The sequence below is a fragment of the Agelaius phoeniceus genome, chromosome 3 (assembly GCF_051311805.1).
Source record: "Agelaius phoeniceus isolate bAgePho1 chromosome 3, bAgePho1.hap1, whole genome shotgun sequence".
Classification (NCBI taxonomy): Eukaryota; Metazoa; Chordata; class Aves; order Passeriformes; family Icteridae; genus Agelaius; species Agelaius phoeniceus.
The window spans coordinates 60,038,118-60,053,056 of NC_135267.1; the positions used below are offsets into that span (position 1 = coordinate 60,038,118).

Here is a 14,939-nt window from a genome sequence, read left to right on the forward strand (position 1 = left end):
CATGAAAGTAACCAAAAACTTTCTTGAAAATTCACTCTCAAAGCATAGGAAATGCCCAGCTTCTAATGCAATAGTGATAAAAGTATGGTCTCTTTCTTAAAAAGCCATTTTAAAGCTCAGGAGTGGCTTGCTGCAACATTCAGTCAAAAATTAGCAGGGTGACTGTCAGAAAAAAAAAGTGGTGCTATAAGAATTTATAGTTTCTCTTTACGCAATATATTCTGAATTAATTTGGATTATAAAATATCTTTTTTTGCACAAGAACATGTTGCTGAGGAAAAATACTGGATTTGCAGCCCTGAAGCTGAAATTATCTAACAATGCAGCAGATACAAATGAGGCAGTGCTTTCTCACTCCTACGCTATTCTGTTAAATTCACTCAGTTACATAAAAGAAGGTGGATAATTGAGGCTTTCAAACTTGCACTGAGTCTGCCACCAATGGCAACTACTTGTGATAACTGTCATTTTGTTCCACGAGGAATTTCAGAGAAATGTGTAGGTGAAAATCTGGCTCTGCTGAAGTCACTGGGGCTTTGCAATCAGCGTCATCAAAACCAGAGTATTTCCACTACCATGTAGGATAATTACATTCAGCTGACCCCAGGCTTTTTATCTGCTCAGGCAAAGGTGTCAAGGAGCACACTATTTTTTTGTCATTTGCCCTATGTTGAAATGCTCCTTACTAATATGGTGTAGTAGGAATTATATACTAAGTATGCTGATTAGTTTGTGAAACAGAGTAGCTCATCAGGAAACTGAGAAAAAAACATAGCAAACTCTTCAAAATCAGGCACAAAGCAATGCTGCTGAAGCAGATCTCTGGCTATGCCCATGCACTCGAGGTGAGATGACATGCATCACATAACACAGCTCATAAAGCTCATTAGTTTGTTCACCTGAGGTACAGTGATGTACCCTCTGCCTTATGTGGAGGATTTTCTAGTTTACGTCTGTTCACAAACATCACCCGCTGACCATGGTGCTTATATGTGTAAGAATTTTGATGGAATTTTCAGAAACTTTCAATGCAATGTAAAAATCCCTTGAAAATGCTTATCTGCATCTACAGTGAGGAACAACCTTTCTGGGAATTTGGTTGGAATAGGCTAGTAGGACTTAATGCTCCATTTATACAGACAAGAACTGACACACTGCAATGCAATAATAGCATCATTTGATGCACTTATTTTCTGTCTTAAATACTGGAATCCTGTCCACTAATTATAGAAAAGCAGGATAACACTATAATATATGCCAATGTAATAAGTGCGTACATATTATTTCATAAGGAAACTGGTTTTGAATTGCTGTGGTGATGAAGCAAGAATTCAAACATTGTTTTGTTATCCAATGATGAAGTCAAGAGATTTTATTTATTTAGTCTTTGTAAAGTTGTGAACAAATCAAGAACAGGATAATCTGTTGATAAACTGCTTCTGTCACATGAAACAAGTGCCTAATAGGATCCTTTGGAAATAGTGTCAAGCTGGTCTGGAAGCAGCTGCACACCTGTGCACCTCCTGAAGAATTAGTAGGTCACAGAAAAAAGAAAATGGCAATGTGACTGCCTATAGAAAAACTCTGCACCCTTAGAAACACGCCATTCCAGAGAAGGTACATTTCCATTTGTGGAAGGATACAAAGTCAGCCCTTGAGATTAAATGCTTGCAGACAATATGCACCTCAGTCAGCAATTTGAAACTAAACCACTGTGTAACTACAGGAATGTACATGGAACTGAAGACAGTGCAAATACAATCACAGTAAATGTTATGTAGGTTTTCAAGCTACCAAGAGCAATAGTTTCTTTATTAATTCAGCATAAAAGATACATAAATCAAGTTATAACTTTAGCTTGCAAGATTAAAATCAAGTTCTATAGCCACTAGCAGTTGTATGTTTAAAAAAAAAAAACAACTTTTATTTATGTAGCTATTTTGTTGAGATTACTCAAAAAATAAGAAGGGTATAAATTATGTTTTTAACCATACACATAAAGACTTCATATATGTAAACTCAACATTAAAGAGAAGGCAGCCTGTAAGAATTTTCCTTTAGTTTATATAAGACCTTACTGCTTGGTATATTTATGTATAAAATTTGCCACCATTTCATCATGGTACTTTTGAAACATGTAAAATGTCTCTTTTCTCATTTGGCCTCTGGCAAAATAACAGCTAAATGGGCTTTTAATACTAAACATAACGATAACTAATCACCTTGATTTGGCTGATCTGTATGTCCAAAGGAGATGATGATGTTTCCAAAGTTTCCAGTTCTTTTTCTTGTTCAGCTATCCAGTTGGACAGAGCTTCAAAATTATTGCCAAAATGATCCCACTTGTTTTTCACCATTTCCATGCTTTTAATACTAAAATTAACCAAATCAATTAGAGAGAATAAACAGTTTAATATAATGAAGCTGCCCATATTCTTGCTAAAATAAAAATGGAACTTATTCAATCTACGGGACGGTCATTTTAAAAAGTTCTCATTTTAGAGGATCAAGTTGTGCATTGACATTCAAACATGGTTCTCTATTAGATCATGTGCCAAAAGTCAAACAAATGCATAAGCAATTGAGGGGACATCAAGAGGTAAAAGAAAGTACAGCTTTATTCATCAGCTGTACAAGAATCTCATCATAGTGGGAAGAGAAAGGAAAAGGAAAATCAACAGGATGAAATTTCTATGAAATAATATGGAATGATGATTACATCAGAAAACTAAATATTTAGATAACTGAGTGCATAAATGTTCATAATTTAGTCCCTAGACCAGAATGATTAAAACCAGTGAAATGTGGACATACACATAGTCACCAGTGCTTGACTGCTTTATTGATCTTGCTTTTTTATAACAGCAATCTCCACCTCTTATAGGAAGTTCATGTTTGCTGTGGCAATGATTTCCTATCAAGCCAAAGAATCAACAACAAATGTGACTCAACTCCCTCAGAGTTAGTAGTTTTATATTATAGGTATGTTAAACAGAGACAGATTATGACTGATTTTTCTATGTCTAGAATTGCAACCAAAGCACCTATTCTTTTGTCACAAGCAAGAAGGCCATTATACAAGGCCTGACAGCATTAGCTTCCAGTATACAAGTTTCTGCTCCTTCCAAGTAATTGAAACCAATGCTAATGTAGGTCCTGCACACAGCTTGCAAAACACACATTTTCTATTTTACTGAAAATATTAGTTTCATCATAAAAGTTTGAATATTACAAAATTTCAAAATATATTTTCATTCTAAATATAGCCTAAAAACCATTCCACCATAAAAAGTTCTTAACTTTCCCTCCCATTCATTAAAGCTAGAGGAAGCTTTAAGAAAAGATGTAGCCTAAAAATGTAAAAGTTGGCCTTTTTATTTTTTCTTATTTATTTTCAAAATTTTTAAAAAAAGTCAACAGCCATTTACTTATAAGAGTGTATGCAAATTCAAGTTATTTGTAGGAAAACAATGTGCAAAAATATTTCACTCAAGTCCAGCTTATGAAAATACAGCTGGAAATCAGAATCCAGGGACCAGATCAGTGGCACAACTGCTGTTGCATTCCTTCATTGGAGTTTCTTTAAGAAAGCCACAGACAGTAAAGAATGCAACCCCAAACACACTGCACAGCTCTGCATGATTGCCTTGGAAGACAAATGGGCTAAGTTGTTACAGCAACTGACTGTGGAGAGCTGCTCAAACTTTTCTCTCCTTTTCCTGTTCACTGGCATACTGTGTAACTTAGGAGTTTGGAATAACTTCACTTTAAATTACTTGGCCAAGATTTTTATTGATGATGCAAGTTAAAATATAACTCTTACATACTTACTATGACTTCTGTAGATACCCTGTAGATGGTTGTATGTATTTGCATCTTTTGCAGAAGGTATTTAGCTTTTTATTATCTGTCACACTACCACAGACATTCTGTATAATCCATACATTCAACTAAAACCTATTTCATATCTACACTGAAAGGGTATATCAATGATGACTTTCATTTATAAATAAATAATTTTATTTAAAAAGCAAATATTAATTGCTGGAAGGCTAAATTTCAAAGATTGAAAAATCACACTAGTTTTCTCTCTTACAGTGGAGAAAATAATATGTAAAGTATTTAGCGAGAGATGGTAGAATTTGACTGCAAATCACTCTAGCACTTCATGTTAGAGAAAGCATTACATAAATGGTCAGATCACCATTTGCTGCACAGGCTAGTCATTCTGGTTTATAACTGTTCTTTCACATCAGGAAGAAAACGGCACTAAACTAAAATCAGATTAGCATGATAGTAGTCATTATGAGGAAAAAAACCCAATTGTTTGGGTATTGCCCTTTGCTCATATTCTGTTCGAGGTGATGGTACCGGCTTAATCTTATACAGTAAAATATTCAAGAGAGTAATTCCAGTAAGATAAAATATAAATGGCACAGGTACCTATGACTTGTGTATCAGATCTAGTGTATGCAAAAATACTGATTTCATACATACATACAAATGTATCTGTATAGGGATAAAATAAGAATAGCAACAATATGAATTTGAGTAACAAGTTCAATAACTGAATTGCTCACTTGAGAGAAGGGAAGAACTTTTTAAAAGTACAAAAAGCTACGAATATTTATCAAGGTTTCCTTGGAGTTTGAACCTTTCATTTTTAAACAAAATCTGGAAAATCATGCCTTTTTTTGGCAGCAGAAGCAGCTTTGATATTGCCCGTGAAATACAATTTGGGCATTCAGCTAAGATGAAGGCACTTCTTGACACTCCTATAGAGAAAGTGGAATACTGAAGAATGAGGCAAATGTGTTGCTCTAGTACTCTTTCCAAAAGAGACTTTTTCTTTCCAAAAGAGTCCATTACCTCAAGAATGAGCTCAATTATCCCTTCTTCAGATGACTGGGGCTTAAAGTGGCAGGTTAAATATAACTAACTTTATAAACTACATATAATTAAAAGAAAACAATTTGTTAGTTTGCACACACTCTTTTGACATATTTGGTACCACAGCTTGGTTACTATGCCAGAGAAAGCAGTAAATGACAGAGCTGATGAGACAACACAAAATGCTGACAAGGTAGTCTAGAAATCTGATACAATCTTATAGTGAAGAATAAATATTAGGACTTGTTAAGAACATACTCTTCTTCAAGAGTAACTTCCATTTTTTTCACTTGTTCTTGGATTGATTTTGCCTGATGCTGAAGGGACTGCTTGTTCTTTGAACCAAGCTGTATCTCAGAGGAATTCTTCACCAAATTCTCAGCCTGTACTGCCATTGCTTCAGTTTGTTTAGAAAGTTCCTGTAAGGATGCAATACGTATTAATACAACCATAGAGTTTCATATATTTACACAAAAAGTAGTTTTCCTCAATGTTTATGGTTGGAAAAAAGTACCCATGTCCTACATGTATATTCTGAATGTGTAAATACATAAAAACGATCTCTGAAGAAAGTTAATTTTATATTACATTTAAGAAAAGCCCATTTGAACAAACTAGATTGAATTAAATTTATCAAGGGATGCTGCATGGGCAAGTTTTTAACTCAAAAAATCAAAGTTTCTTCTATAGCTCTTCAAGTAATTTATTTTTGCATTGCACAAGATAATATACATCTTTACTTAATTTTTCAATCCCACCATTCACCAAGTGGATTTTGCAGCACCTCATATTTTGTATTTTCACTTCATTTAGCAATTATTTTCTGTCACAAACATTAAACCCACACACCAGAAAAATTTATGCTGAGCATAATCAAGGTAGGTATAATTTATTATTGGCTTCATCAAAGGTTAACAGTGGTGTGTAAACCATGGCACTTAGGAAAAACAAGCACAATTATTACTTCTGTAGTAGTAAATAAATGGGCTGGGATAATTCTGTGCTACTAAGGACAAATGGCATGTTATGGCTCTTCTCCATGGGATGGGTAGACATCTTTCCTTTTTCTTCTCAGGTCTAAGAGTGTTATTTGTCACATTCCACACAACCTTGCCAAAGTGCACCCTAATAACATTGACATGCAAGTGCTCAACACTGGATTACCAGCATAGATGATTATTGAGCATAAAATGAGAAGTCCTCAAAATGATATTAACTTTCAGCTTCAGATATCTTAACTATAAATATAGATAACTATAGCTTATATTAACTATAGGCTTCAGGTGCAGACTTTGAGATATCCTTTGTGTTTTTTCACAAAATGACTTTTTAACTCTGGGAGGTTTATGCGATCTCTCATCTGTAATGCAATTTGCATGGGCATTAATGGGAAACCATGCAAAGATTGAAGGCAATATACTCAGCCCATGTCAGCAGGCAAGGCAGAAAGACACCTCAGTTCCTGTATTTCACACACTCAGTACCTTTGTCTGATCCAGTTCTGAGGAGAGGCTCTCTAAACTGCTAAAGTTTAAGATACGTTCAAGTACAGAGCTTGCTTGATTGAGATATTTTACTACTGTTTCTTTGTCTCTTTCAAACTGCTCCCATTTATTTATTGTGACCTAAAAAACAGACAAACAAAACCAAAAAAGGAACACAAGGAGATCAAAGGAGACAAAACAAGATTTTCCTTGTACGTTACTGAAAAAGGAAAAAAGAGAAAGTCTTGACATAAAATAAAATAATTATCCTGAGAAGACATCTACTCAACAGTGAGTAGATGAAACTCTTCTAAACCAAATAAAACTTTTTCCTTAAAGGTTTGTTGATTCATATTATGCTGTGCAAAAAAAGCACCATCCTCTAAGTTGCCAGCAGTATTTAAATCTTATGTCCTGTAAGAAATCTAAAGTAATACATGTAGACATTTAGGGTGACAAGTAGTAAAAAATATCAAAAGGATTTTTAATTCCTTTAATGAAATAAATTACAGTAAAATGTTAGAAGAAAATCTTTACTCACAGGAAAATCACACATAAGGACCTATTTTCTCTTTTCTGATAATGCAGAATTATGATTAACCTACAGCATTTAATTACCAGTCACAAGGACTACTACAGCTTAAACAATTATTTTCTTGATTCTGAAGCACAGGTTAAGACTTTACATATGGGAATTTTTAGAGAAAAAATTTGTTTCAATAATTTGTGCTTAAATTAAGAAGTTACTTGAGGTTTATTGATTGTGTTTCTCATATTTTCTCATGGGAAATAATTTTGGTGACTTTAAACATTTGCATGGAATAGTGGCCATTTGGATTAACATTCTGCTCAGAAGCATGTAAAGAGCAATCAGATATGGGTGCAAGAAGCTATAAATTCTAATCCCAGTTGAGTCCATGATTAGTTATACAAGCTGAAGCAATCCACTTGAATTCCCCGTGACTTTCTCCTTCTTTAAATTTAGGATCACAGCATGTATTTCACACAGTAGTTGTGAGGATTATATTTGCACATCAGGTGTTATAAACCTAATATCCAGCCTAAGGACACTCAACTAAAGAGCAATACCATCTTTAGTAATCAGAAAAGAGACATCAAAAAATAAATTCACAGATAAATTATTTAAAACTGTTAACTATTATGACTGAATAGTTGAGACTTTTAAACACTTCTAGCCTGAATCCTATTTCTTTATTATTTAAGAGGTATAAAGTTTCAAGAAGTTTTCATAGTGGTACTGATCATGAAAGCCCTGAGGACCAAGATTCAAAGGTGAGAAAATTAGCTCAGTTTTTTGATATTAAAAAAATTGGCTTTTACTAAGTTTAAAAAAAGAAAATGAGGAAGAAGTAAGCATGAGGTCTTATTTCCAAGAGCAAAAGACTCACCTGCAGTTGCTCTTCCCGTTTCTCCATAGTCTGCTGCATGTTCTCCAATGTTCCCTCTAATTTTTGTAAATCCTCTCGTACTGTGCTGGGCAGTCCACCTTCAATCTGCAGCCGCTTGGCTTGGGAAATCTGCTTTTGCACATCTTGCCTTTTTGCACGGAGTCTCCTTGTCCTTTGCTAAAAGGATTCAGCCAACAGGAATGATTACTTATTTCTTTTCAGCCTCTTTGGGAAACTGGAATGATGGAGCACCTTTCTATTTTTGCAGGGGTATGCAATGAGAGTAACAGACAAAGGGACAAACGGGCAAGTATTTTTGAGAGTCACACACTCATGAAGTATATGCTCTAGCTTCCAAAATGTCAAATGCTGCCTTTTGTAGCATGTGCATGGAGAAAAAGAGTGAAAATGTGGCCATTTATCCAAAACATATTTGAGAAAGCAGAAGCTGCAGCAGTTGAGCAACCACGGCAGGAGTCACAGGCGCATGTATTCCTCACGACTGAATCCACGTCTGCTCTGCACTCCTGAGGCATAGGTTGGAGCCCCAGATTGAGCAAAGCAATATATCAGCCCTCTTAGAGAGCAGCAGGGTGTGGCTAGCTTGTGTAGCTCTGTCCTGGAGGTCTTTTTGATTTGCAGCACTATCAGAAACTCCCGAGAATGCATCCTCTCTCCTTTATAACATGTCTGACCCAGCCAGCCTTGCTATGTAAACTCACAGCTAGCTCAATTCTACTCTGGGTACCTTCAGGTCTGTGTCAAAATCTGTTTCTGCCTTGGTAGAGTCCATACTGCAAGGAAAAGAGCTCAAGGAGAAGTTAACTATTTCTACTACCTCTCCTAAAATGGATAAGGAATGTGGAGTATTTAAAGAATGAATACAAACCTTTACACATACAGTAGTGCTTATAAGTACCAAAGAGTTTAGATAAGACACAGGTAAGACTTAGTGATTGGTCAGACACTAAGCTGTTTGACTACACAGAAATAGATGTCAATATAAAAAACTGAAATAATACTCAAACATTGGCAGTAAATGATTCCTAATCTCATTAGCTCTGAGCAACTCAAAAAGTTATTTTCCTATATTTGGCCTTAAAAGCCATGATTTTTGGTGTATGGAAGCCATACCATTGATTGTTACTGTAGCCTGTAAATGTTTTGATCCATTATCAGTGCATTAAAAACCTCCTGTTCTACTCCTACAGAATAGAGGCCCATCTGTCACAAAAATAGCTATCCAGAGAAGGAAATGAGGCTAGAGCAACACCTTCCCTCCAATATTTAGAGTTGGGGCCACATCAAACTGTTAAAATAGAGAAATTTCCAAAGCCAGAATTGTGCCCAATTCACCATGATTGAATCTGAAACTCAAGCTATAAAAAGGTAAAAAAGGGAGAGTCTACATATCTGCAGAGTACACTCACCCAAAATTTAAAGTGAATGAAGTTTTTTTTCAGTGTTTTGTGTCCCAAAACCCCATGTGAAATAAAACTAGACAATTAACATTTAAAACATACTGAAAATATTTTTCACTAAAAGAAACCAATTCTAGGCCATATAGGACTGTTTCCTTTATAACTCTTTCAAGTTTAAATATAAAGACTTATATTAATGGACATAACAAAATTTTGTAATTACATAAATTGGTCTTTTAAAAAAATTGGATATGGACATGAGTAATTGCCCTACCTGATGATGAAGCAGTAGTTGCTGAGCTTGTAATAAACTTTCTGTATCCAGGATCTTTTCAGCCTCTGCTTGGACTTCCTTAGAGTTGTTGATTAACTCTTCAATTGCACTTTTAACTTCTTCTTTGTACTGGACACAGTCTCCAACAGCACCTAAGGTATTTTCAATCTAACATCACAGATAACTTTAAGTATTTCATGTTGAAAGACACAGCTATATTTTAAGGGTAGATTTAGATTTGCAATACCTTTTCAAAAACACAGTATTTTTTTTAAAATTTAAAACATTTTTATCTCCAGCATTTATGACACCTTTAACTTTACACTGAAAAAGTGTCTCTAGACTTAAAATGTGACTGGGGAGACCTCTGTCTTGTTCAAACATACTCCCTGTTACACTGTCAAATGACAAATAGCTACTTATGTGACATCTGTGACAGTTACTTAGAAAACACACACTCCTTCCTTATCCTTGCATGCTGATCCAGATTCCAAAACACCTGCACTACTCAACACACACAAAAAATTTTGCTGCCATTTGGACTGTCTTCAGCATTGTTTTGGTCAATCACAAATACACTGAAGTACTGAATTACCCTGGTTTTATGGACCCCAATGTGCATGTGCTGCAGTATCCAGTCTCAGCTTGCAACATTTTATAAAGAAAGAGGAGTATCCATTAAACACACCAGAAAGATCTTCTCTATTTGTGTGATTCAGCTAAATTCATGTAGCTGACTCTCAGGCTCTGTTCCTCATATAGTTCCTGTGTTTTAGGGTTTTAATCATAAACAATTCTAGATCCTTTTCCTTTTCATTTTCCTGTTTCTTTCCTTTCCTTTTTACTTTGGAGAGTCATTTGAACTCAAGCCATTTAATTTCCTGTTATAATATTGTTTAGGTTTTAGTCTCCAAATCTATTGCTGAACTCTGGCAATGCCCAGTATCAGTCCTTGCCTAAACAGTCTCATCCATCTGATTAACAAGCTTTATAAATAGTATTCTGACTTCTAAGAATCAGTAGTTGTTTAACTATAATATAGAGTGCCATTTAGATTATGCTTTTAGATTCAAACCAAGTATTTACTTCTATTACCCTCATTAAGTTATTCTTCTTAACTTATATTTAGTTCTGACTTTTAGAGGAAACAAAAAACTAGTGATTTAACTCCAAAAATCACCCCCCAAAAAACTAAAAATAAAAGAAAATTAAGCTTTTTGCAGTCAGGTGGAAATTACATTTCTTGTCCAAACTTTCCAAACAGCTTTCACACCACAGAAGTTTAGAGAACTTTCAATAAATAGATAGGAATTTTATACATTTGAAACCCCTATAAAGCCTCCACAAGAACTGACATCAACAGTGAAATTCTGAAGTCTGAACTCTCTTTCCTGAACTCTTTTTTTTGCTTTTAAGTGGGTCTATTCAACCTTTTAAGTGCAAGAATCTGTTTCACCTGATTTTTCTTTTAACTATATAAATTGTGAAGCAGTAAGTTCCCTGAGAGCCCACAGAACTCAAGGTTTCAGTGTTTCTGAAAGGTTTTGCTTGTTATGAGTTAGAAATTTCCCATGATTTCTGCCGTTACAGTATCTCCTTTTCATTCAGAGCTCAGAAAACTGCAGCCTTTTTCTGCAAGTTCAGGACATGATATACATCCTTAATGACTAGAAACAACCCCAAAGCAGCGCTTTATTTCAGCATAAAAAATAAATAAATCATGATTAAAGTGAAATTTTATATCTACTAGCTGATGTACATCATGGTTTTGACAATGTTCACTACAAACTGATTTAAAAAACCTTAAAAAATGGACAATTTGATTGCAGAAACATTTACTATGACACTTTCCAATTCTGCAAGGAGAAAAGATCCAATAGAATAATGTCTTTTTTCTTTTTGCCTGGTAGTCTCAGTGCTTAGCTACCCATGGAGTACAAATTAATTTTTCCCTGCTGAAGGGTTGCATTTTAATTAAAAAAGCACAGCAGGGAACTTGTGCTTGTGAAGCCACAGTTGATGTCATGTCATGTGACACTGTAAGTGGAGAGCTCTTGTGTCTGTCATACTGTACCTCAGCCAGCAAATCTAGAAGTCTCTTGAAGTCACTGGAAAGTTTACAGAGCTCATCCTCTGTCTCTTTGGCCTCCAAATCAGGACAAAGTGAGGTCAAAACAACAAGTCTAGATTTCAGCCAGCTGTGATTTTCTCCATGCTTGTGAATATGCTTCCTAATTTCCTACAGAAAAAAATCAAAACATATTTTCTTCAAATATACAAAATACTTCAATAACTGACATTCATGGCATCACTTCAAAGATTAGTAGTGTAAACATACTACTTTAGCTTGAAACACTAGAAATGTAGTATTTTTCTATTTGCATAGCCCTATCAGATTCTGTTTCAGTCAATGGCTAGAATTTTGCACTTCTTTCACACTTTACTCCACTACTAATTAGTAGTTCTTTAGTTAGTAGTGGAATACTTTTCCCTCATAAACCTTTTTACTTACAGATAGATAAGAGGGCAGGTACCACATGTATATTTTCCATATATTCACCATATTTCTTAGTTGCAATTTAAATCTGAGTTGCTGACTTCCCCAAATAGATAATTTCATGCAATATAAAGTTAAGTATAATTTTTTTCCTATTTAAATTGCTTTTTTTCCACATCTCTTTTCAACCTGTAGTTCATTCGTATCTTTGTGGCAGTGCTGATGAGATGATGTTGGCAGCAGTGAAACTACATGAGTAAATCAGACTTTTTGAAGGAGAAGCACCCATTAAGGTAAGGATCTATCAGTTTTATCAAGGTCATCCTAATAATGTTTCTCCATATATCTAGACTCACAACCTGCTCATGATTTTCACATAAACATCTAAACTATGGAGGTGCTTCTAGTATGTGAAATTAAAAAAAAAAAAAAACAAACAAAAAACAGAAAGAAGGGTCATGTCCCAACTGTCACAATAAATTATTGTTTAAAAGTAATTTAACTAACCAACTCAATCTTCAGCTATTCTATCACTTTGTTACAGTCACTAGTAGAAAACTGAATGGTAGTGTATTTTTTCCTCCCGTTATACTGCGGTAAAAGATAATTTTTGTAAAAGATTTCCTTATAAGTAATTATATGTAAGATCATTCAAAAATCTGCAATCCAGAAAATTTTTGCTTTTCTTTGAGCAGCACTTTTAACTCTGCATGCAATAAGATGAGGGGAAAATATTTTTTTTATCTCCCCCTATAATTTTTATGCTCTAAATATAGAGGGAAAGGGACCTGTCATTCTAAATTATTAAAAGTAAGAACTTCTGCTACATTTGCTGTAACATGCACCTTTCTCCTGGTAATGTTTTTAAGAATACCAGGAATCAACAGAGCTACTATGGTCTCTGTAGTAAAACAGTTGCACTACTTCGGAGCAGAATTTTATCCAGAGTCCGAGTAGCAATGACCACAGCTTTGTTGGAAGACAAGCTAAGGGCTCACCCCCACAGATGCTTTACACTGCTTGTATTTGGCAGTATCATTAACATTTTCCTTTATCTTCTTTAGCTCTCTTTCTGTTGATGAAATCCAATTTGCCAATTCAGAAAATCTGAAATAAGATATCAAAGGATTAAAAAAAAACAAGTTAGACAAAAATTGCCACCAAAAAAAAATAACCTTTTAAGTGTAGGCAAAAAATGATAAAATCCACTTGAAGCCCCACTATAATTTGTGGAATTTACACAAAGTATAGTTTTCTACTTGAAGCTAAGATCACAGCATCACTTTTCCCACGGTACTGATCTATGATGGCACACAGAGAAGTGACCATGCATAAGGCTCTGCCAGACCCAAGTAGGAATGGAGGTGACACCTGCTCCTATAGCCCTTCCAGGTGTCCGAGTGCTCTGTCAGCTTCATGTACGTGCTGTCTATCTGGGATTTCAGATCCTTCAGGATTCGCTGGCTGCTTTCCAATGTCCCCCGCACTGGATCAGACACTGGCAGCTTTTGGCACAGTTCTTCCATTCTTTGTAGCCTTTTCTCACACAGGTGGTAAGATCCCTTATCACCAAAGAACAACTGATGGGAGACAAAGCAGAAAATTCAATAGAAATACAAACTGGAAGAAATCACCCAGCATATCTATATATTTTTCATAAACTACTAAATGAAAATATTTTTTTTTTTTAGATCGAGAGATGATCTGTCATAAGCTGGACACAAAGAGTTTGTTGGCTGAAGAGTTAGTCATAACTTCTGTTTATTACTGACATTGAAATGTATTTCTGCAAACACCCCCCTGGAGGCATGGAACTCATACCATGTGTTCCTTGATCATTCTTTCATTGCCTTCTCTGGATAACACCTTGTTCTGTCGAGCTAGTTCAGCTTTGCACTCCTCCACCGTCACCAGGAACTTGCTTTTCTGTACTTCAATTTTCAAGTGGATCAAATGATAAGGGGCTTCTGTTTGAAGATCCTACACACCCACAGGGGCAATAAAGAAGCACAGAGATAAAACACTACTCCCACTACTTCCATGTAAATTTGCTACAAATAAATAGTCTAAAACCTGATAATATAGGAAATAAAACATATATGTTCATGAACAGATAGGGGTTTGTTCATATCTACTTTGTTACCAATGCCTTAGATTTATCAAAATGTCATCAGTTGTGTGCCAAAATGTGTGTGTATAGGGCACATTACAGAGAAATCTTCATTCTGGGCAAGACATAGCAAATATTTCCTGTATAAAATAGTATTCACAACTGCTTCCATAGGTTTCTGCCTGCTTGCTAGTGAGACCCCTCGTCCATCACTCCAACTTTGACCAGCAACATATTGTAGCAGATAAAAAATTCCATAGGTGGTGAGTAAAGTTAGTTCAGTTATTTGAGTCTTTGGCATAAGACACAATTTAGGCTGATGGCCTGATGTCTGACAAATTTGTTTGGTCAGGAAAGTAACTGTAATTATCCAACATCAGCATAAAGGAAAAAATGCTAGCACATGTACTCAAGACAGGTATCATTATGGCTGTATATAGCTGGGGAGAAATAATTAAATAAAAAGGGTTTTATAATTAATTTATCACATTCCTTGAATTTACTAAACAGGGTTTTTTCAAGAGGCTATTTGTAGGAGTAGAGGTATCTAATATTGTAAAATACTTTTCCCCCTTTTTTTCCCCCCCAATTGTATGAGAAGCCAAATAATACAAACTATTTTGTTTTCTTTCATTTTAATTTTTTTCAATATACAGGTCATTCAGAAACTTTCCAAAACTAAGACTGACAATATCCAGAGATGCCATTCACTAACCTTCCACTGCCTATGGAGTTTCCTCACAGCTTCCTGCAGGCTGTGCTGCTCTTGTTCTGGGAGGATATCAGTTAGTTCATCACAAGCTTTTAGAAAAGCATTTAGGACTCTCTGATCCAACTGGTTAAAAAATTCCTGA

The 14,939-nt window shown here is 35.1% G+C and overlaps 1 protein-coding gene across 9 annotated transcripts in view; it reads right to left on the minus strand.

Annotated features, from left to right (window-relative positions):
• SYNE1 (spectrin repeat containing nuclear envelope protein 1) overlaps positions 1–14,939 on the minus strand; it is a 287,608-nt gene that overhangs the window by 176,557 nt on the left and 96,112 nt on the right. For all 9 annotated transcript variants that reach the window (XM_077175388.1, XM_077175395.1, XM_077175394.1 and 6 more), the window contains 10 exons: positions 14,801–14,935; positions 13,797–13,955; positions 13,347–13,555; positions 12,974–13,082; positions 11,553–11,717; positions 9,479–9,646; positions 7,784–7,960; positions 6,375–6,515; positions 5,149–5,309; positions 2,223–2,373 (listed from right to left, as the gene is read on the minus strand). In XM_077175388.1, coding sequence (XP_077031503.1) covers positions 2,223–2,373; positions 5,149–5,309; positions 6,375–6,515; positions 7,784–7,960; positions 9,479–9,646; positions 11,553–11,717; positions 12,974–13,082; positions 13,347–13,555; positions 13,797–13,955; positions 14,801–14,935 — 1,575 coding nt within the window. The remainder of the gene's footprint in view (positions 1–2,222; positions 2,374–5,148; positions 5,310–6,374; positions 6,516–7,783; positions 7,961–9,478; positions 9,647–11,552; positions 11,718–12,973; positions 13,083–13,346; positions 13,556–13,796; positions 13,956–14,800; positions 14,936–14,939) is intronic.